Below are 21,696 nucleotides of genomic sequence, written 5' to 3' on the forward strand. Positions count from 1 at the left end.
ACATGCCGTGCTTACCGAGTAGTACAAGTAGCACATAGATGTCCACTACTTGTGTGGAATAAATGCTCAAATGGTTTTCCATGTAGGCCCTCCGGGCAGAACCGAAAATGAGCGATGACGGTCCGAGCGAGGGGGGTCACGTGATTGAATCTCGGCTACCAGCTCGGGGAGCTAACGGCGCCAGCCGCCCTTCTGTGGGTCGGCCTGCTTGTTGGCATTGAGCTGTGCTGGTGCCGCCCACACCGCTCTTTCTTTCTATGTGTGTGTGTGTGTGTGTGTGTGTGCGTGCGCGCGCCACTGCAGGACGGCCGGCGAGCCAATGAAGCGTCTTCTCTCGCGTGACTCGTGTTATTTCTTTCTTGTTTCAATCGTGACGTGGTTCTTGTGCGCCGCCTCGACAGGGCAAGTGGTGGAGAGCCAGCGGTCGTTACAGATACTCATATATAAATATATAAATATATAATATATAAATACACATAAACATTTATATTTTCTAGAACCAGAGGGAAGAGTCCGAAAACGCAGCAATAAGTGTGTTTTATTTTCTTGCTCGGTGGGAAAGGTCGTGGGGAAAGTACGGCGGTGAGCCAGCGGCGTGCGTGCGAGCGTGTGTGTGTGTGCGTGTGTCGGGAATCAACAAATGTCTTAAATGAAAAAGAAGAGAAAGGAAGTGACGAGGATAATGAGTAAAGTGGCGTGGAGATGGAAAAACCTCCACCGGGGGTTATAGAGGTCATCTTGAAGTTGCGTTCAATTGGTCGTTAGCCGTAGCCTTAAAAACATCAACAAAAATAGTGCACAGGTTCAGATAAGACTGGAAATACATCAGAAGTTGCTCAAACGTTAAGCTTGCGCAAGTCAGACTCCTGTAAATTCCTTTAAATATGCACATACGTACTAATTGTCACTGATTTAAATAACACTATGAAAATCCCTGAAAAATCCGATAAGAAAATCACAAATTGCTAAAAGTTATATATATATATATATATATATATTTTTTTTTTTGATTACAAATCATTTGAAGAACATTGGGTTACCTTAAAATGTGCTTTATAAATAATAAGCAAGGAAAATAAATCCCACAATTCCTCAATAGTTGCACAAGTTGAATCAAGGCTACCACAAATCCCTCCAAAATTGCAACGACTACCGTTAAGTCGTCAAAAATTGGGCAAGGTAAGATTTTTGTCAAATCCATTTTTATTAGATTGAAAAAAACATCCTCTGCTAGCAAGATGTTTTGTTTGGTTGGGTTTTTTTTCCAGTTCATTTTTACGCCAATTCACGCTGTGTACTTTGAAAGGGAAAAAAAAGCACATTTACAGACGTCAGCTCGTAACGAGGAACAAACAAGCATTTAAATGAGCATTTCTTCACCTGTGATAGAAAACGAATGTAACTTTTAGAAAGACGCATTTGTCGGCATAATGCAACAGAAAATACTGCTCAGGACACAATTAAGTGTTGGGGGCATGATGAAGGCGAGGTGGTCATGGAAAATGGGGGGTAGGGGGGGCACAAGATGGCCGCACAAGATGGCCGCCGCAGAGCGAAAGAGGCGAGACGAGTGTGCGCTCTTTTTCTTCTTTCAGCCTTACATTTGTGTTTTTTCATGTCAAGGGGGAAAAAAAAGAGCTGTGTGTGTAATATAATGTAGAATGTGCGGGATCGGAAGCGAGTAAACGTCACGTTTTTAGTTTATTTATTGATTTAACACGTGTCTGATTTAATTTAAAGAGAGGAAAGTCTTTGAATTCTCCAATTTGTGTTTCTTTCACTTTTGAACGTGTTTCTGGGAAGCACTTCTGCGACAAACTGCCCACGTTGCCATGGTGACCCGAAGTCAATAAGAATTTGCACCAATTCAATTCAGACAACCATGAATAAGTAATATAAAGTCCCACAAAAGTTGCAGGCCTCCCAAATTGCCCCCCTTACAATTCCCCTAAAATCGCACAACTGATCTTTCATGGCCGAACAAGAAGAGAAAAATGCAATTTTTGTGTTGCTGAAGATCCTCTCGGCCCTATATGAATAATATATTTGGAAATATGAATAATATATTTGCAAACATGCTGACTGTGTTTTAACTCATGTCAACAACGGACGTTCCGATACGAACGTTCGTTGAACTGCAGTGTGTGTCGGTCGGAGCAGAAACAAAAAGATGATCATTAATATTCTTCTTATTCAAGCAGTAACAATATACATGTAACGCGTGTGCGGGCACACGTGTTTAAAAAGTTGTAAAGGAAGTTAGAAAAAATTCAAAACACTGTAAAAAAAAGACTCATGATTATTATTTCATGGCTTTTCTTATTTCCTGGTCGTTTTTTCCTCCCTCATGACGACAATATCGTGGCGGTTAACCACTTTTGAGCAGTATTAATAGAATTTGAAAAAAAAATCTTATTTACAAAATACAACAGAACACGCACAAGCACAATAAGACGCAACAACAGCAAAAAAAAAAGAAGGTAGAAACTACTCAAATGCGCGGTTTAAAAACAATGTTGTCATCCTTTTTTTCTTCTTTGTCTTTGGAAAGAACAGCAAGGTTCAGTCGCCTCTGCAGCAGCTCGTACTTATAATTTAACGTCTTTCTTTTTTTCTAAAAGCGACCTTTTTATTTCCTTATTTTGTTTGTTGTCTTTGGGTTAACTTTAGTCACTCGCTGATGTAACAAAAACGCACTGTGATGATTCCACTATTAATAAAGGTTGTACTTCAACTGTGTTCCTTCGTCACGTGGATTTCATATACATAAAATAACCAATGCATTTAGAGCATTTATTTGCAGAAAATCACGTCCAAAATACCAAAAAGATCCAAATGTATTTCATTTGTTGTGTCTGCTTTCTTCCCCATAAATATTACAGATTATCGTTCGTTTGTACTGTGGTAGTCGTGTGACAAATTTGCACCGGCAGAGGGCACCCGAGATCTTTAAATGTCAATTGCAGCTCAAGAGTGTGTGCGTGCGTGTGTGTGCGTGCGTGTGTGCGTGCGCGTGCGTGTGTGTCTGCGCATACACGTTACACACCTGGAGTGCTTTGGTTCATTGACCTGTAGCTCAACTGACAATAAAGGAAGACACGTGATCAAAATGTTTGGATGGAAGGCAATTTAATTAAGAAAGAAAAAGAAAGAAAGAAAGAAAGCTGTGTGGATTAAGAGGACGAAGAAGAATTGTGCAATGGAAAGCGCAGATTGATTCTGCGGGACGCGGGCGGCAGGTAAACACAGCTGTGTTAGTTGTAAAGCTCCCCGTGTGAAGATTAAAAGTCACAGATTAGTTGGGAAGGAGTATTAAAAATTCATTTACGAGCAATTCTGAAAAGTCAACTTTAAGATCTACTTGCATTGGCACTTCAACCGTATTGAACATTTGTGAGGAAAATTCACTGTGAGAGTTGTCGCACACGTACTGACACAGATTGAAGTCAATAATTCATCAAATGTATATTTTAGAAAAGGCACAAGAAATGTTGGTCACGCATAAATGATCGGACGCTGGGCGTCAGTCCAATGACAAATTGGCATCAAAAGAAAAGAATCTTCCACTTGTAAATTATGAATGTGGAAAAACGACGGCCCTGAGTTGACGTCATGTGATCAAAAGTATGAAAGGGGCACTGGCGGAAAGGAAAAGAACATTTTGGAGTGCCACCGAAAAATGCCGCTCGTTTTTTTCCCGCATTTATTTCTCTTTTGAAAGGGGACAAGATAGACACGTTGACATGGTGTGAACTGTTTGGGAATGCTTGTTTCCATCAAGTGTGTATGTGACCGGACAGCTGTGTGTGCATTGGTGTATGTAATTAATATTTCAGAATGCTGCGCGGAGGCGCTCACCATGCCGACGACCCCTCCCTCCCTCCCGCCTCTCGGTGGAGCGCTTCAGCCCATGTGAAATTTTCAGACTTTGGCAATATTTCATCGTAACTCGCCGCTCATATTTAGCAGCATATCGGGCAGGTTGCCGATAAGTCAATAGTGTCCGAGGAGAGCGTCCGCATCAGCGTCGGCAGGCGGCAAAAAGTCAATAAAGCGCCTTGATTTCCACGTGTCCTTCAAGGAAGACCAGCAGAAAATAGAAATTTTGGGGCAGGCCCCTCTTATCAGTCCACCCGGTCGTCATTGGTGTTTGCAAAATACAAGTGATTGGCTGAGCAAAGGTTTAGGTTGAGTTGGCTCACACATTCAACCCAAGAAGCCTAAGAATTGGGTTATTGGATAAGCGGGAGGGAGCACATCAGCCCGATTGTGGCCTCCTTCCACTGGGGGTGCTTGTGTTTGCTTTGTTTTGGCTTCTTGTTTCTAAAATGAAAGCGGCGGGTTACGAGTGGTGCGCAAAGTGAGCCAAGTGAAGGCGACATCTGGCGAGCGGCATCCAAGGAGGTTACGGCGAGTGTAAAGTGGGCCGAGCCCCCTCCTCATGCTTGTTCTCGGGCCCCCCTCGGCGCCGTCGTCTAACGTCTGGAATCTTTTCAGTTCTGTTGGCCAAGCGAGAACGCTCTCAAATATAGAAGAAGCCTTTTCTATTATTCAAACACGGCCCGCCCGGGAGGCTCGAGACGACGCTTGGAAATGCCGCAAGAAACTTGCCGCCACTGAGAAAAAAATCAATCAATCGTTAAAAAGGTGGTAGGTCAAATTTGGATGTCAGGCATGGGTCAGAGATTCAAAGTCAGCTGATTTCATGTCCGGGTTTGAAGATTTTCCGGTCTGGCTTTGGGTTTTAAACTTGCGTTCAATTATGATTTCACATTTGGCTTTCAAGTCACCAATGGGGTTGAAGTTTGAACCAGCTTTCAAAACAAGTGGCCCATCCCCACTCTGTCATGGTTGCGACGATCCCCTGAGGCCACGCCCCCTCCAGCCCCGTGACATCACGCCTTGATGCCTCTGTGAGGTCACGCCTTCCGTGTCAAGGAGGTGACGCAAAGACAGCGGCGGACCACCTGCGCCTTTCCCGCTAAATCATGAACTTTGTCGATAACCTCATCAAATTCCTGGTCAACACAAAAAAGAAGAGAGCGGAGCGATCCAAAAAGGTGCATTCGCACTGTCCTGATGGTGCTGATGAATATGTATGTCCATGCGCTATCTATCCAAAGTGAAAACCATCCAATCAAGCCTTTTGGCCTTTTTTTTCCCCAGCCACATGACAACTCCAAGAATTTTAGCGCCACCGTTCAGATGCAGGACAACAACGATCCTCTGCTGATGGAGGAGCGGCAGAAGTTGCAGGTCATCTCAGGGGACGCCCCGGGACCGCAGCCGCCGTCCCGGTCCTCGGCCGAGAAAGAATGCTTGGATAAAGAGAGCTGGGCCTGCTTTCAGAGCACGCTGCGGGGCATGCAGGACTCCATGACTGCGTTCAGCAGCCAGCTGGAGGACGCCAAGCGCACCATGAAGGCCACAGTGGCCGACCTGGAGGGGCAGATGCTCACCATGCAGAAGGACATGGCGGCCGGAATCGTGCAACGGGACCAGCGCGTCGCCAAACTGGAGACGCAAAATGTCCTTCTGGTGGAGAGCCGCGGGCGCGACGCCGACGCGCTCGACTTGGATCCGCCTCAACGCTTACTGTACGACTGCCACTTTGCGGCGGTGGCGCCGACCTTTTTCTTCCTGCGGCATTCCGAACCTCAGTACCCTATGCCCGACGGTAGCTTTCCGTCATACCTGCAGCCCCCCCTGGACCTGGACCGTGGCTCGCCTCCCTTTGTTTGACATCACTAAAAACGACCAATGGAACGCTGGCCGCAGTCTGTCTGATAACCCAAATGCAGGATTCAAGACAGGATTGGGATGTGGAAATTCCAGGATTATGCTTTCAAATGAGGATTCTAAACCAGGGTGACAGACTGGTTCAAATTGGAGCGAGAGTTCTAAAATGGGATCAAGGTTTCAACTTGGGTTTGGGCTTTCAAGACAAGGGCTGGCTGGCTGGCTGGCTGGCTGGCCTTAAAAATTGGACTTGTGGGTTATCATTTGCACTTGAACTCATTCGCTGCCATTGACGGATACTGATGTCAACGATCCATCTTGAGCTGGCAGTGAATGAGTTAAATTTCAAGTCATAATTTTGCTAATAGGGATTGGGTTTAGAAAATGAGGGTGTCAATCGTGAGTTAGCGAGCGTTTCCGATTGGGGCTTGAAAGTCAGGCTTAGAATTTCAAGACATGGATTTTTTTTAAAAGACTGTGATTTTAGCATAGCGTCCAGGCCAGGATTAGGCTTTCAAATTCCGTGACTCCACATTTTTATTTGGCATCATTACGGAATTTGGTCACGCAGAGCTCAAACGAGGAGGTGCAAATGAAAAGTTTGTGCTGCTGTCAGAAAATGTTTGCTTGAGACTTCAAAGCATGTTTGTAGGCGTTGCAACATCATCTCCATATTTATAACTCTTTGCTATCATTAATCTTATCTTTGATCCGTGTGTGTGTGATGTGCATTGTGTTTCCTCTCAGCGTCAAGTGCTAGCGGAGATGAGATGAAAATGGAAAGTCAGCGCCAGCGCCGCACGCACGCACAAACAAAGGCGGCGCATGAATCTTTTTCACATTTGTTCTATCTGGCTGATCTGTGTTTATCTAGAAAGAGGCGTGCAGATGTTGGCTCACCTCTTCGTCTTCTTCTGTAATTTAAATGAGCTCCGGCGGCGTGAAAACCTCCCACGGCATCTGCCCCGACAAAACAACAATAGCGTGACAATCTACAAATAAACCGATCAAAAATTCAGCAACTGTCACGAACTCCTGCCCCCCCCCCCCCACCCGCTAAAAATATAACTTCTTGTTCTGCCACACCCCACAAAGTGTACATGTTGGCAAAATATAGTTTGCAATATGCAACAAAAAAATAGAGCCTCGTACTGGCCACAAAATGCATAATAAAGAAGAAAAAGACAAAAGAAGTATAGGTCGCATTTTTGGGGGAAATTTATTTGATAAAATCAAACATCAAGAACATATATAAAATAATAGAGGCAACAACAGGCTGAATGGTACAGTATGCTAACGTTACATAAACACATAAACAAGGAACTGAGAACATGCCAGAGGTGATATATTAAGAGTTATTCAAATAACGATAGCATAAATAAGTTTATCGAACCATTCGCATCACTCCAAACCATTAAATCCAACAAAATCGTCATCCTCTGCGTCACTTATAAACAACTTTGCTAACCCTGGAAGTGAAAGATGTGGCTCTTATAATAATAATTTCACACATAAGTCGCTCTTGAGTATAAGTCGCATCCCCGGCCAAACTATGAAAAAAAAAGCGATTTATAGTCTGGAAAATATGGTAGTTGCAAGATGCTTTACATGAAAAGTGAAAGCGTCACTCGATGTCTGAAATGTGATGGCTTGAAGAAAGAGCCCCAATGCTAATCCAAAACTGGTACGTTGTCTTCCGGCCCAGTCGCTGGAAGGTCCGCCGAGTTCATAAGAACGTCTTGCCCGTGTTCTGTCGGTACATTTGTCCTCCTCAATTTGCCATTGCCATTCTTGGAGAACTCAACTTTTGCTGCGGGAGCACAAAGTCAGACTTGTCAAGACGCTGCTTTTTTTCACCGAGCTGAACAATAAACATGTTGTTGGACTTACAAGCTGCAGTGTAATCGTCTGAAATGAAAAGAGAAAAAAACGTTAACCAATGACAGAGGGCCAAAAAATGCAAAACGCGTGCTCCTCACCACGATTGCCATCACGACGCCGGACGATGATGATGACAATGGCTACAAGGAGGACCACCAGAGCGACGACCACCAACGAAGAAACGATGGTGATGATTTTCTTTTTTTCATCATCTTTTTCGCCCAAAAAAAACCAAGTGAAAAACGGTATTAGGAAATTGACTTTTCTGGCGGACAGAATGAGATTTGGCCAAAAAAGGGGAAAAATAAATCCAGCACGAGGTGACAATAATTGACCGTTTCTCACCTTCATTGCGTGTGTTGCTCAAGATGTTTCTCCTGTCCAGCTTGGTGATAATTTCGTCCTCGACACCAGCCAGCCCAAACACGCACTCGTACCGGCCCTCCTCCTCGGCCGTCGGCGTCACCTTCAGGTCTACCGTCATCTGGAAGGTTCCGTCGTGATTGGGCAGGGTCTGGCCGTAATCCACGTCCTCGTGGAGCTGCTCGCCGTCTTTCCTCCAGAAAAGGTCGGCCGTGTAGGGGTAAAAACCTGACGCGTGGCAGGTGACCGGAGAGGACGGCGTCTTCTGGAGGAGAGACACTTTTGGTAGCTCTGTGCAGGAAGTGACATCATGCCAAGAGAGAGGATAAGATTATCACCCATCATGAGATACAATGTAGAACTTCAGTGAAACCCCCATGTATTATTTTTTTCAGAACTCTAGTGCCACCTTGGTGTCAAGAAACTATGTTGAAGAGAGTTGAAAAGTTTCATTTAGACAAAAGCACTGCTTTGGTGCCAACCTTTACATCATCACCTGTTCTCATAAGTGCTTTGTGCCCGTAGTTGAGAAGCTTCTTCAACAAAGCAGGGCAAATGTCGGTGTAGTAAAGCTTCCTGTAGTCTTTTCGGGCCTGGTCACGGTCCCACTTGAGTTTGGTGATGAACGCTTGCGCATTTGCCGCGACATAAGTCATGGTCTTGGTGTCCAACGAGATGAAGTCTTCTCCGTCATAGCTGTGCTGGTTCCACCCTTCCGTCTCGTCCGTCTCATCGTTCCACTCGCAGCCAAACATCCACTGAAGAATGTGAACGCCTGAGAGGAACACATTTGGCACCCGCAAAATTGATCAAGCCGAGACTCGTTACTTCCAAATATTTGAATAGAACGGGTTGAACAAACCTCCAGTTTGGTTGAAGCGTGCTTGAGCAATTTTAAAGTTGGTTTGGAAGACGCGCTCATTGACAGAATTTCTCTGTGTTTCCATCTCCCAGTAGTCAGGGTCATCCACGATGATTCTCTCCATCCAGTCCTGCTTGGCTTCCGCTTTCTTGCCATCGCTGTCGTAGTGTATGAACTCAACTCCGTCCACGTAACCCACCTCAATGTACGCTGGCAAGCTCGCAATGTTAGTGGACGCTGTTCGGAAATACTTCAGCGTGTGAATCACTGAAAGATGAAGGAAGACAAATGTTGGATCTTGTACTCAACATTTGATTCATTCAAGAAAACGTTTTTGATTCATTGAATGTTTGCTGATGTTGACGGTAACTGCAAGGATTCCAAAGTTAGAATACACTATGCAATTTATGTACTTTTTTAGTGCCCCTAATATGCTCTTTATTTACATCAGGTTGGCCATAACGGCAGGGTGTAAACTCAAGCCGTTTAAGTTTTTTTTTTTAACTTTCACTTTGCAAATGGTAAAAACGGTGTGTAGTAATGCTACAATTCCGATGCGCTCTATCAGCGTTAACATTATAAACGATTAGTGTATTGGCGTACCCCGCTGTTCTCGTGATTCGTGTTTATTATCAGTAGCGTTCAAGGGTCGTCACACAAAAGCAGTGGAATAACGACTTTGAACTCACCAGGCGTCACGTCGGGTATTAATTCAGACAAAACGAGGAATAAAAGCGACTTCACAATCATGATCGGTATAAATAAAAAATAGAGAAGCGCTTTAGGGCAAGACAGAGAAAGTGACGAAAAGTTGCTGCAGCGTCATTGCAATGACTGCGGTGGTTGAAATGCGCACTCAACCGGAGCTGGCACGGGAGAGTACGGCAACTCCACTTAGACAAATGATACGAAACACGGAATCAATCAAAAACGGTCATTGGACTACTCGACTCAGGTCAATAAAATAAGACGTTCATTATACGAATCTATCCGTTATATTGATAAACTTGTTACAGTAAAAACAACACAAAAAAAAGATTGATTTGATGTTTTTCCCCACAAACACAAATTGGCCCTCATTAAAATTCAACACTTGAGAGTTAAATTTAAATAGCTATCAATATTAAACATAAACCATTTTCGTTGTTTTATTTCATATATGTGCTGCGTAGTTGAAGTATGTCTTTCATAAAATAAATGCATATGCATAAGTGATACAAAACGATTGATGGGATAAAGGATATTTCTTTGTTTACATCCCAGAGCTGCCAACATTATGAGTCAAAAATGTGTTTGAGGCTCATATGTCAGCTGTCATTAAGCAGCGAATTTTAATCATAATTTGTAAAAAAAAAAAAAAAGTGGATTTGTGTATGCATGCGCACACACGGTATGAGGGGCATCCCCGTCGACAAGTGCATATTTTTGGGGGCATCAAGTGTGCCTCGCACGCTTTGAGAGCAGCAAATCCTCTTTGTACCATGCCTGCTGACACATAATACCCTCATAAACATTTGTGTGTGTATGTTATCATGATGAACTTAGCCTTTCTCTCCCTGGGCCTTTTCCACATCAGAGCATTGGCGTATAATGTTGCTAATAATTGCAATTTCCTGCTGCCTTGCCTTAATAGACACCGCAAGGCTTTTCTATCATACCCAAGCTGCATTTTGGTTGTCTACTTTTCCTCCTCATTTTCAGCCGTTTCGAGGTCTGGCATGCGCAGTCAAGTCAAAGTCTGGCCGGCCAATACAAGCAGCCAATTATGGCCATTCGACTTTAGTAGAGGGGGCGGCCCGACATACCATCACCACCGAAAACATCATAATTGGCTCAAACTTTTCACAGCGGTTGTCGCCATCGCCCATCCAGCGATTACAGGGGAAATTCTTTTTTGGTTGTTGTTGTATTGTTCAGGCTTCAGCGGGCGACGCCCACCTAATCATCAAAGTTTGCCAACGTGATTTTCCCTCAAGGCTTCATGTGTTTTTCCCTTTAACGTCTTGAAGTTAGCTTTAGCACTGCTCCCAGTTTGTGTTATGAAGTCTAATGCGAAAACGGCAATTTATTGGCACATTTCATTTCGCCTCTTTGTATTGCATATTTCATTTGATCTCATTTTATATTTCAGATTATATAGTATTGCAGTGATTAGTTTTTCCAAGTGGACTGTCATGATCTAATTTTTGCAGTTGAGATTACCTTACTCTATTTTCCTTGCGTGACCTCTGTGCATGTCATACACACTTAATCATAATCCCTCCGACGTAGACGAGGCCACGCTTAATCGAACAACGGCAATAAAATAAACATGAACAAATTTCACACATGACCTGCAGTTGGCCACGATTGACGCCGAGCGGCTAACGGGTTAGCCACTTAGCGGCCAGCCAGCTCGATGTGCCGTAACAAGCCATTCAAGTCACCTTAATTCCCTTACAGATGAAGTACGGATGAGGGCTCTGCATGGAATAAAATACGTAGTCCCCGCTTCTCGCATGCATATTGCATTGGTATTATGCAGTCAAACAAATGTGAGGTTGCTCCATTGCAAATTTCATCAATAACGCAGTGGCGGTCTGGAACAGAACAAGGGATCTCACTTGTGGTGTTTGTTCCAAAGTTCAAACCAAAAGTTTTTTTTTCCTCCCACAGGAGAACTTATTTGATGATTACGGAAGAATGGTGCTTTCCTCCTGCTGTTTCAACATTTTTACCCAGCATCTCTAAAGTAAATAAATGGCAGCGGAGGCCGATAATACGTTGACACTCCTGCTGTGCGCGCGTAATGCAAACGTCCCAATAAAAAGAGGACGGCACGGCTTTGACACCTCCGACAAAGGCCGGCTGACGGACGACGTCCCTCTTGAAAGCGGTCAGTGGCGCTCGCTCGCTCATTAGGAAAGTCGACTTTTGCTACGGGGGGGGACGAAGGGGGCAGGTACAATAGAAGAATAAAGACAAAGAGCCTCAGCGGTAGCTTGCTGGGAAGACAAATCTTTTTTTTTGTGAAGGAGCTTATGGCTCCGTGTGTATCCACACACAATGAAGATGACAGCGTTCAATGAAAATGACAGACACTATTGGAAGCATCCAAACTTTCCCTCAGGATCTTAATGATGAAACAAAAAGTAGGCTTTTTGCAACTTTAAATTGCACAGCCGAAAAGTTATTGTTCTGTTCAAAGTGACACATTAAAAGTAAGCAAGCCTGAACTCGATGTCAAATTATGTAAATAAAATGTGGACGTCACAAGCCGGCTTGGCTGTCATCATTGAGTCGGCATCCCAGATACATCGCAAACCTCCGCTTGTTTTCACTTGCATCATGGCATGAGAATGTTCTGGGTCAATGAGCCATATGCTGCTTCACCAGAGTCATCAAGTCACTTCTACTCGGGCCAAATGATAAGGAAGACGGCGAGCTGAGCTCTTGTGGGAAGAAGCTGTAGGAGAAAGAGATAAATGGTGGTAGGAGAGATGGATGGAGGGAAGGAAGGCTGGATAAATGGAAGGGTAGATGAGGAGGATGGATGAATGGATGGAGGCTTTAGCAAAGGGCAGCAGAGACGGAATGATGAACGTAAAGAGGAATTGATCTTGTGGCCGCCAAAGCCTCAGGGGGGATGAAGCTGGTCTCGGAGTAAGAGCGCTATTGGCTTTTTTATTCCCGCCACGGGATTGCCAAGGCTCGCGACCACACCTCAGCTTGCGCAGGATGACCTCCCCCAAGGAGAATTCGGCATGTCCAACGCTTGCCCTTCTAGTTTATTCCTGGCAAGAACGATGACGCAGAAAGCACAGGTTCTACATTTTAAGGCTGCTACTACCGTTTTATTTTATTTATTTGTATTTATTTGCTCATTTATTTACTAATTTATTAGCTGGTATGTTAAAACTGGAGCGTTAGAAAGATGTGCCGACAGTTTTGATTAAGTGTTTGGATTTAGTTTGATGAGAAGAAAAAAACAATCTCTAGTTATTTCTCCTGGAAAACCAAAAGCGCCCAAAACTGAAGCATTCAAAATGTTTATGACAGATCAGCTGTTACCTTTGGTGTGTTTTTAAAATAGCAGATTGAAAAACCTCCATGGGCTGCAATCGGATTTGCATTCGGAAGCATGCAGGCAGACACTCGTGAGCAGTGTTTTGTTGATTGACAGCCGCTCCAGCTATTAAACAGAATGGACCTTCTACCTGCTGGCTGAGAAGGGCGAGGTGGGCTGGGCTGGGACGGATGGCTGCTCGCTGATGGAGATTGTTGTCACACTGTTAGTTAGCAACCTCACAACACCCCCGCAGCTCATTATCCTCACACACGCACGCACGCACGCGCACACACGCACTCACACTGACAGTGTTGTATGGGAACTAATGAGAACATTCTTCAAGTCTGTAACCTTTACCTGAGAAAGGTGCACGTATGTGTGTGGTGTGTGCGAGTGTGTGTCCAGGAGGATGAAAATAAGTCCTCACTGGCAAAGAAAAGTGGGCAGCAAATATACCTCCTTCACAACACGTTTACACGCTTTAGAGTTGCGTACAATGGAGCCATTTGCTGCTTACGTCAAAATCACGTATAGCGTGACCTGATGTCGTAGCATCAAAAAAAGAAAACAAAAATGCAAATGTAGAAAGCGGATAATATTGACACAGCAATTATTCAGGAGAAATTATATGCTTTAAAATATATGTGTATATTAAAAACTTATTTCAATTATTGACGCCATCGTTATGTGGATTCAACGTTCCCTGATTCTTGGAAAAAAATGCCAATCAATTAAAAATACCAAGTGCAGAATTTGAGATAATGAAATGGTTTCCGTCGTTCTTAACATTAAAACATTTCCAAATAATAATTATCATGACTTCCAAAATGATTATTGTTCTCATGTTATTGCCTCCTTATCATCCATTCAATATAAAATGTTCTTGTGTAGCTAAAGATGTGGCTGGTGAAAGTGTATAAAAAGAGAATTAATGAGTCTTCTTTTAAATAATAATAAGCAAGAATGACGAACCTTCCTAGCGAAAAACAGCAATGAGAAGAAAGAAAGCTTTTGAGACTTTTTCAAACAAAGATGATTCATCTCTATTCATCTCACCGGAAATTCTAATTAAACGGTCCAAGAGGCCGTTCAATTATTCTGGAAGTTTCCTGCTTAAAATAGTGCCTTAAGTTAAACAAGCATCGCCGTCTGTATAGAATAATTTCCCATTTCTCTGTATTCTCCCGCCTTTTGAGTCCGCGTTGTCTCCTCTTTCTGCTAGCGTCGCGCTAACGGTTGCCACAGCGACAACGCAAGGCCGCACGGACACTCGCGTACGTTAATTAATTGACCACCGAGGGCAGACATTTCCCCCCCGAACGCCGCTGTCGGCCCATGTTTGCCTTCTCGCAGTGTCAAGGAAGGACTTTGGAAAAGGAGCATGGCTCCGGGGATCGGCCCCGGCTAGCTCGTTAGCGGCTAATTAAGCTCCGCTTGTTAGCGTTTGTTGAAGAGGAGCTTCTTTTTTGCTTTTTAAATGGTGTTTTCTTGCTACTTGACTGCGTTAACTTGCAGTTATAAACAATGTTGTTCATGTCCTAAGAAGTGACATGAACATAAATTTGTGTTAATAAGCCACGCTTGCCACGATTAAAGACAATTTGCTACAATTTTGGTAGCATGCAAGTATGGTTTCCTCTAATTAGGATACTTATTGTTTCATTTTTATTTTAAATATCTTTTTTTTTTTTTTCAAGAGCTAGCAAGGATGACAACATGCAGTATTTGTGCTTCATGCTAACATTTGTGGTGTCCAATCATAATTGTAGAAACAAATGTTATACACGTTGGCCCAATTAAGACACCGGCCATTGAGAAATCATTTGACTCCAGTTACCACGTGATACGATTCAGTCTGGTAACTTTGTGCGTTTCAAGTGTAACATGATTTGATTCGCTCCCGTAACGATGCAATACCGTATGTTTGACTCCGGAGACCATGTGATACAATCTAATTATGATGCGATACAATTTACTGGAATTAAGAAACGATAAGACTCGCTCCAATTGCGCCGTGATATGATTTAGTCCAATTACGATCCAATACGCTTCCCTCCAGTGACTAAGTGCGTTTGAGGCGTGACGGGGTTCTGATGACCAGGACGGGCCTCGTTAGGCCAAATAAGCCCGCCGCTCTTCGGGGCCGCCGGTCTCCCTTAATTACGCTCTAAGTGACGTTCTCTTTGCATATGCAAATATGGCAGGCCACATCATTAGCTTCCATATCTGCTCTAATTTTTACGGCCAAACAGACACGGCGCCAAGGGCAAACGACGGCAGGCCATTTATCAAGCGAGTGTCGCTTCTTGTTTGGAGTGGTGCTTTATGAGGTTTTTGACGGCCAGGCGAGGGACGGTCACGGCCGCATAGTAGATATCGGCTGACTTGTTTGGTCAGAGCGGTATTGGGGGTGTGGGAGGGGCATAGTGGAGCAAAGCTTTCTGACGAGGGCTAATTGGCCAAATGGAGTCACTTAGACAACAACAGTCCCATCACATGGATGATGATGAGGAGGAGGAGGATGAAGAGGAAGCTGCCAGGAAGATCAACTTGAGAGCCCGCTGGCCCCCAGACAGCGTCCTTCAGCACAAAAAGTTCCCACAAAGGGGAAAAAGTTTTAATGACTAGCGGACGTTTTGCTTTTGTGAGGGGGAACGCAAAAATATTCACTAACATGAAAATGTAATGTAATCATTCACATAGATAAATATGTCAAATATGTAATAAGTTTCTTAGTGCCTCGTGACATGCACTTGCTTCTTTAGATGGACACATTGTAGTGTCACTTTGTTGGAGATTCTATTTTTGTTTCAGGCTAATTAAAAATGGGCGATTGAGCCACCTAGTGGCCAAAGTTTTGTGTTCAGGTCAGCACGTGACTTGGTGTGCGCGCCCCCGAACGCGACGTGCTCTGTTGAATGAATCAGGTAGCTGCGTTTGACAGGAAGGAGCAAAAGTTTGTTTGGACGGTGAACTTCGCGACTGGACTCATTTGTTTGCACGCGCACAACATTAAATGCACGTGGAAAATAAACAAGCAAACGCTGCAGCGTGGACCCGTCGGACGTTCAACTCAAGTTGGCTGGTAAGTAAGCCCAGCAAACTTAAAAAAAAAAAAAAAGTTATGCATTGGCATCGATTTATTATTCCTGAATGCTGTACGTGGCCTCGTTTGCGTCAACATACTTTATCCGCCATGTGTAAACTATGCGTGTAAATGTTCAGAGATGAATTGATTTACCCACATTTCTTGAAGTCATAAAAAGGAACATTTTCCTGTGACAAAATGGAGACTGTTTAAAAGATTTAACTTGTTTTATGGCTGCCCTATGTCATTTAATTGAGTAGCCAATTGAAGTTGGAGCTTTTTACACTCATGCCTACATTGTTGATCAAGTATTGCGCAACATAGTAGCTCATGTCTTGATTATGGACTCATGCCCGTTGTCCCGTAGATGTTTCTTGCGTCAAAGTTGCTGAGCATCATCTGCAGCCTCCCGCGCTTGAATATTGAAAACAAAATGAATCTTTTCATGCATTATTAACAAGAGAGCGCCAATCTTCTCCTCCGAAGCGACTCGGACAGGCCCCGTTCCACATCCGGCCCCGAGTGGAGATGTTTCCTCCTCCACATCCGGGCCCTCGTGATTCTCCTTTATGGTATACGCTCATGTCAGCCCGGGTTTTATTTCAAAGACCTAACAGGCTCGTGAACACAGCGCAGATGTTCACGTTTGACTCATAAAAGCTTTATGAGCTCGGCAGGCTTCTTTAATAGCAAATGTGAGCGCTTGTTGGCATATCTGGAGTCGAGCGCGAGAGTCTGCATTTATTTCTCAAGAACCAGATTAGAATTCATGTAGCCGCTACGGCTTTCCACATTCCGATCGGTAACAATCACCCAATCGGCTCCACCGCAAAGCACAGCCGAACGTCTCCGCCGCCTCCTTTGTTTTCCCCGACATATTTCCCTCGGTAGCTGCTGCTGCTGCTGTGCTGCAGGTGAGACTATACGTCTGGATAATCAAGTCATTTGTCCCCCTCGGGTCACGTCGCTGATTTGGTCGGTCGTGCACGTCACGCAGCGGCTCATTTTTTAGTTTAAGTAGGTCACAAAGTCAAACTCACAGGTGCAGGTCCCGTACGAGCTTGCGGGGGTCAGATCGTAGATGATGTCGTTCGCTGCTATCCAACTCAAGGCCCGGGGGCCAGATACGGCCCGCCACATCATTTTCTGTGGCCCGCAAAGACAAATTGTGCATCAAATGTATGCCATTATTAAATTGACAAATTGTCTTAACTTTTAAAAATCATCTTTTTTTTGAAACATTTGCAAAGTTTCCACTAGTTTGATTTGAAAATGAAGAATTTGTCCGTTTGTTTTATATCTTATACGATGTATATAATGAGGCGTTCCTACATTTATTTGGGTTGACAGTCATAAGGAAACTGTGACTACGATGCGGCCCGTGACAAAAATGAAATTGACACCCCTGATAGTTGCTCAATGAGTTGCTAGGCTACATAGTAGCGTGTGATAGGTCACCAAAGGTTAAGTAGCTAGTGAAGTAGAACTAGTAGCTCATACAGTGGATAATGTAGTAGGTCACATTGCCAGTGCAATAGCCTACCTAGCTAGTATGTAATGCTATGCTAATGTCACGTACTTGTTAATGTAGTGCAGGGGAGTCAAACTCGTTTTTTTTTGCGGGCTGCGTTGTAGTCATAGCTTCTTTCAGAGGGCCATTATGACTGTCAGCCCCATTAAATGTTTGAGCACCTCATATTATGTACAGTAAAAGCTACAAAACAAACTGACAAATAACTCGTTTCAAATCAGACGAGTAAAAAACGGTCAAATATTTAAAAAAAAGTTAAGACAATTTGCAATTCTAGTAATGACACACGATTTGTCTTCGCGGGCCACATAAAATGATGTGGCGGGCCGTATCTGGCCCCCGGGCCTTGTGTTTGACACCTGTGATGTAGTGGGTCAAAAAGTAGCGCTTGTCCCAGATGCTGGTGTAGTCAGTCACGTCGTGGCTCGCAACGTGCCCACTTTGCTTGTCCGCCCCCTCGCTCGTCTGTTTTACGCGCAGATATTTCCCTCGGTAGCCGTGTGGCGCCGCAGGTGCTAGCGTGCGCGCGGATAATGAAGCCATTCCTCCTTCCCCACTTGGCCTCACTCGATACGGGGGACACGCGCTCTGATTGGGAAGGTGGGCGTGCGGAGGGAGGCGTTAATTGCCTAATCGAGATTTGCCGGCCTGATGAGAGCAGGAGGACGGAGATGAATGGAAAGGCAAGCGAGGCCGGGCGGCGCGTTTGCGGGGCGGGCCCCAATCGTTCAGAACCATGTCGGAAGATGCCTATTGAGTGTCAATGCCCCGCCCGCCGCATGTTTGACGTGGTCGTGAGCAAGCGTGGCTTTATTTTGAGAGTGACGCTCCAGTCGGCAGAAGGTCTCCGATAAAAAGTGTCATGCAAACAAAAGGCTGTGAGAGCAAATTGAAAAATTCAACTTCATCTGATTGGGAAGGTCTCAACGCATCCACTTAACAAATGACATTCATGAAATCCATTTTTTTGGGAAAATCAACATGTTCCTCGCCAGATAAGACGCTGCAAGCCGACTTTGAACATCAGCCAATTCATTTGACTGCAACCTTGGTTGGCAAGTTTCATTTGAAACCCAAACTCTGGTTGCAAGTCTTCATTTGAAACCCATTTGTCAGAGGGCCAGAATTTTACCGCTCACTCATCTTGGGGTCTACTAAAAATGAGATGAAAATGACATTGGGTTGAGCATTATTTGAGGTTTATGTCGACCACGTCATCGTTTTCTCTTTGATTCTCATAATTGGACGGTTCACTTTGGGCATGCTTCTTACTTTATACTTTGAAACCCGAATGCTGACTTCAAACCTTCAATTTAAACTCTTAATGGCAAGAGATTGTTTTACATTTTACTAAACCACTTCCACCACTTGACTGTCACCCTGCAGGCCTTTATTTTCCTCACTCCACGCACACGCGCGCGCGCACACACACTCGCAGCCAGCCAGCCAGCCAGCCAGCCAGCAAGCAAGCAAGCAAGCAGCAGCAGCCAGAAGCACTTTAGCGAATCGATTTCGGAATTATTTTAATCCACTCAAGTGACGTGTTATTGGGGACAAGAGTGATGGGAGGTGTGTGCAGGGCCGGACATTGATCAACGTGACGAGGGGCTGGGGTCGGCTCTCCCACATGATCCACCCACCCACCCACGCGCACGCATTGACACCCGCGCTCAAAATGAATAGATGTCTGTCAAATGCGCACGCGCGTGCACGCCCCGTGTCAATTGCCAGGCTGATCACGCGTGCTTGCGCGCAGGAAGATGCAGCGAGAGGAGCTGTGCGCGCCCCAGTGATGTAAGAAGCCCCCACTTACGCTCTCGGGGGCGCGCGCCGTTGAGAGAGCGCGGGAGAAGAGAAAGAAGAAGAGGAAGAAGAAGAGGAGGCGGACGCGCAAAGTTCTCCCGAGCAGAACAGTGCATCCTCGAGTGTGACGCCTCACTGCTCCGCTCGGTTTCTTTGCAATTTGGTTCTTTGGGCATTGGAGGATTTGAAGCGGCCCAAGGCTCCCTCTATCCCTCCCTCCCGTGAGGCGTGCGATGAGTGCACCCATGGGTGCCTCCGTGGAGTTGGCGCTGTGCTGGTGAAAGGCGCTCGTCATGATCTGGGGAAGTCTTTTGCCGTTTTTGCTGTCGTGCGCGCTCGCCAACAGGACTGGGGAGCCGGAGCCGCTGCCGGAGCCGGTTCCGGTGCCCTTCTTCCACGGCCATGTGTTTGAGAACGCGTCGCCGGGTTCTCGGGTCAACGGGCTGAGCGTGCCGCTGCGGAGGCTGAATTCCCAGCGGCGGCAGTGCGGCGCCGGCGTCTCCGAGCCGCACTGGAGGCTCCTGGGCGACGGCGCCGACAAGTTTCGCGTCTTGGCGCACCACAACCGCGGTCACATCCTGCTCAGGACGAGCGATGTTCTGGACCGGGAGGAGCGGGCTGAATACGAGCTGGGGATCGGCATGTGCTGCGCCGGCTCGTGCGGGGAGGTGGCGTCCGTCAAAGTGGACGTGCTGGACATCAACGACCACCGGCCAGCCTTCCAGGACAGCGACGTGAGGCTGAGCCTGGACGACGCCACGCCGCTGCGCACGGTGGTCTACACGGTGACGGCGCGGGACGAGGACAGCGGCAAGAACGCGGAGCTCTTCTACTTCGCCATGCCCAAGAACGGCACGTTCTACGTGGTGCCCAAAAGCGGCGACATCCTCCTGGTGGACTCCATCCTGGGCCGGGACGGACCCATCAAGTTCACCGTGTTCGCTCGGGACCGAGGCTGGCCGCCTCGCACCAGCGGAGGCGTCAACGTGGAAGTCAGCCCTCGCCAATGGCCCCGTGCCACCCGGGACAAACCGCCCCCCGCCCGGGCATCCAGGTCCGTCCAGGACGCGGAGAGCAGCCCGCTTTTCATCAACGTGTCGGAGGACGCGGGCATCGGCTCGGTGGTGATGAACCTGAACCCGGTGCGCTTCCAGGCGGCCGCCTTCGAGCTGATGGACGCGGAGAGCTCGCCGGTCAGCGTGGGCAGGGACACGGGGGATATTGTCATTGCACGCCGGCTGGACCGAGAGACCGAGCCGCTGGTGGAGATCGTCGTCAGAGTGCACGACAAACGAGGTGAGTGAGGGGCGTAGTGGACAGGCGGTGGTGGTGGTGGGGGGGAACCCCTCCGTGCCTCCCCCGTTCACAAATATGCCCACCTTAACACGGGCACATGCGCACGCACCTCTACACCTTAACAGAAAACACATTAAGCCCAATTCAATTTCATTGTAACGTCAAAGGATGATTTTCAGTATTGAAGACTCTATGTGATCAATTGGGAATTCGTCATGATACATGGACGTAGTTAACAATTAAGGACAGACATTAAGGCGTCAGCCCCCACCTTCTGAATGCCCCCCCACCCCATTTTCGAAATCATTTTGAAGTAGCATGCCTTTTGATGTTTGTTCAAACATAAAAAATGGTTCATTATCATTTTCAAGTGTTATTAGGGTAGTCATGTAAGATTCTGATTTAGAAATAATTGGACCCTGGCACACTTAAGTCTGGAAAGGTTTGATTCAAAGCATGTTAGAAAATAGGCCAACATTGAGGAGGTAAAACAAAAAACCTTTTTCTTCCTTTCCATGTGTGCATTGACCAAACTGGCAAGAATGACATTTTACTTTGTGTACCTGTGTGTGTTGTTGTGTTGCGATTGAAACACCTGGCTGCTTCTTTTTATGCTCATTGTGTTTTAACTCCACCAAAGTTTGACAATTTGTTTATTTTGCTACAAACAGAGAGGAGCAGTTGAGCGTGAAATAATCATTTTCCCCTAAAAGTTGATTTCCCCTTCAATATTTGACCCCATGTGTGCGTGTGAGGAGGAATGGATGCATGTACATGATTTTGCCATGTTTGTGCAGAATGCTGCACAAACACAGACACACTTTCTAACCATCGTGTTGAATAATTTAAAGAAGCAACACTTGGATTAATAAGAGCGTCCCTTACATGTAAGAGCATATTTGATGGAAGGGGAGGGAGGGGGGGGGGGGGGGGTTTGATTCTGCAGAGAATTTGCCCACAGAAAAGTTTTCACAAAACTCCGCCAACAATGTTGTCCCCGTTGAGACAACTTCAATTGCTTTCCTCGTGATGTTAGTCATAATAATTTTCACAGCAAATTTTGGTGGCACATGCATCTTGAAGAC

General features: G+C 45.7%; 3 protein-coding genes across 8 annotated transcripts in view; 2 read left to right on the forward strand and 1 right to left on the reverse strand.

Annotated features, from left to right (window-relative positions):
• On the forward strand, positions 1–12,096 carry LOC125967010 (uncharacterized). 5 transcript variants are annotated; one of them, XR_007480633.2, is made up of 2 exons: positions 1–3,239; positions 11,501–12,096. XR_007480633.2 is itself a non-coding variant. In XM_049717672.2 (2 exons), exon 2 carries the CDS (start codon positions 5,206–5,208, stop codon positions 5,740–5,742), a length of 537 nt encoding a protein of 178 aa, XP_049573629.1. In that variant the 5' UTR covers positions 1–3,239; positions 5,167–5,205; the 3' UTR covers positions 5,743–6,757. The 5 variants fall into 5 exon arrangements, 3 of the variants coding, with proteins under 3 accessions (XP_049573629.1, XP_049573627.1, XP_049573628.1); XR_007480634.2 differs by lacking the exon at positions 11,501–12,096 and adding an exon at positions 6,487–7,631; XM_049717672.2 differs by lacking the exon at positions 11,501–12,096 and adding an exon at positions 5,167–6,757.
• LOC125966998 (H-2 class I histocompatibility antigen, Q10 alpha chain-like) lies at positions 6,940–9,718 on the reverse strand. Its single transcript, XM_049717651.2, has 7 exons — positions 9,535–9,718; positions 8,846–9,112; positions 8,480–8,758; positions 7,966–8,274; positions 7,719–7,832; positions 7,630–7,647; positions 6,940–7,549 (listed from the first exon to the last, which is right to left on the reverse strand). Exons 1-7 carry the CDS (start codon positions 9,593–9,595, stop codon positions 7,410–7,412), a joined length of 1,188 nt encoding a protein of 395 aa, XP_049573608.1. The 5' UTR covers positions 9,596–9,718; the 3' UTR covers positions 6,940–7,409.
• A 3,720-nt stretch (positions 12,097–15,816) lies between the features above and the next one.
• si:ch211-186j3.6 (neural-cadherin) overlaps positions 15,817–21,696 on the forward strand; it is a 112,762-nt gene continuing 106,882 nt past the window's right edge. The window contains exon 1 of one of the 2 annotated variants that reach the window (XM_049717559.2): positions 15,817–15,978. Coding sequence is in view for 1 of the 2 variants with exons in the window: in XM_049717558.2 (XP_049573515.1) it covers positions 19,609–20,611 (1,003 nt within the window). In the remaining variant the exon portion in view is untranslated. Of the gene's footprint in view, positions 15,979–18,972; positions 20,612–21,696 lie in introns of those variants that run through there. The other variant, XM_049717558.2, reaches the window with a different exon arrangement.

This window comes from Syngnathus scovelli, chromosome 4, assembly GCF_024217435.2.
Source record: "Syngnathus scovelli strain Florida chromosome 4, RoL_Ssco_1.2, whole genome shotgun sequence".
Classification (NCBI taxonomy): Eukaryota; Metazoa; Chordata; class Actinopteri; order Syngnathiformes; family Syngnathidae; genus Syngnathus; species Syngnathus scovelli.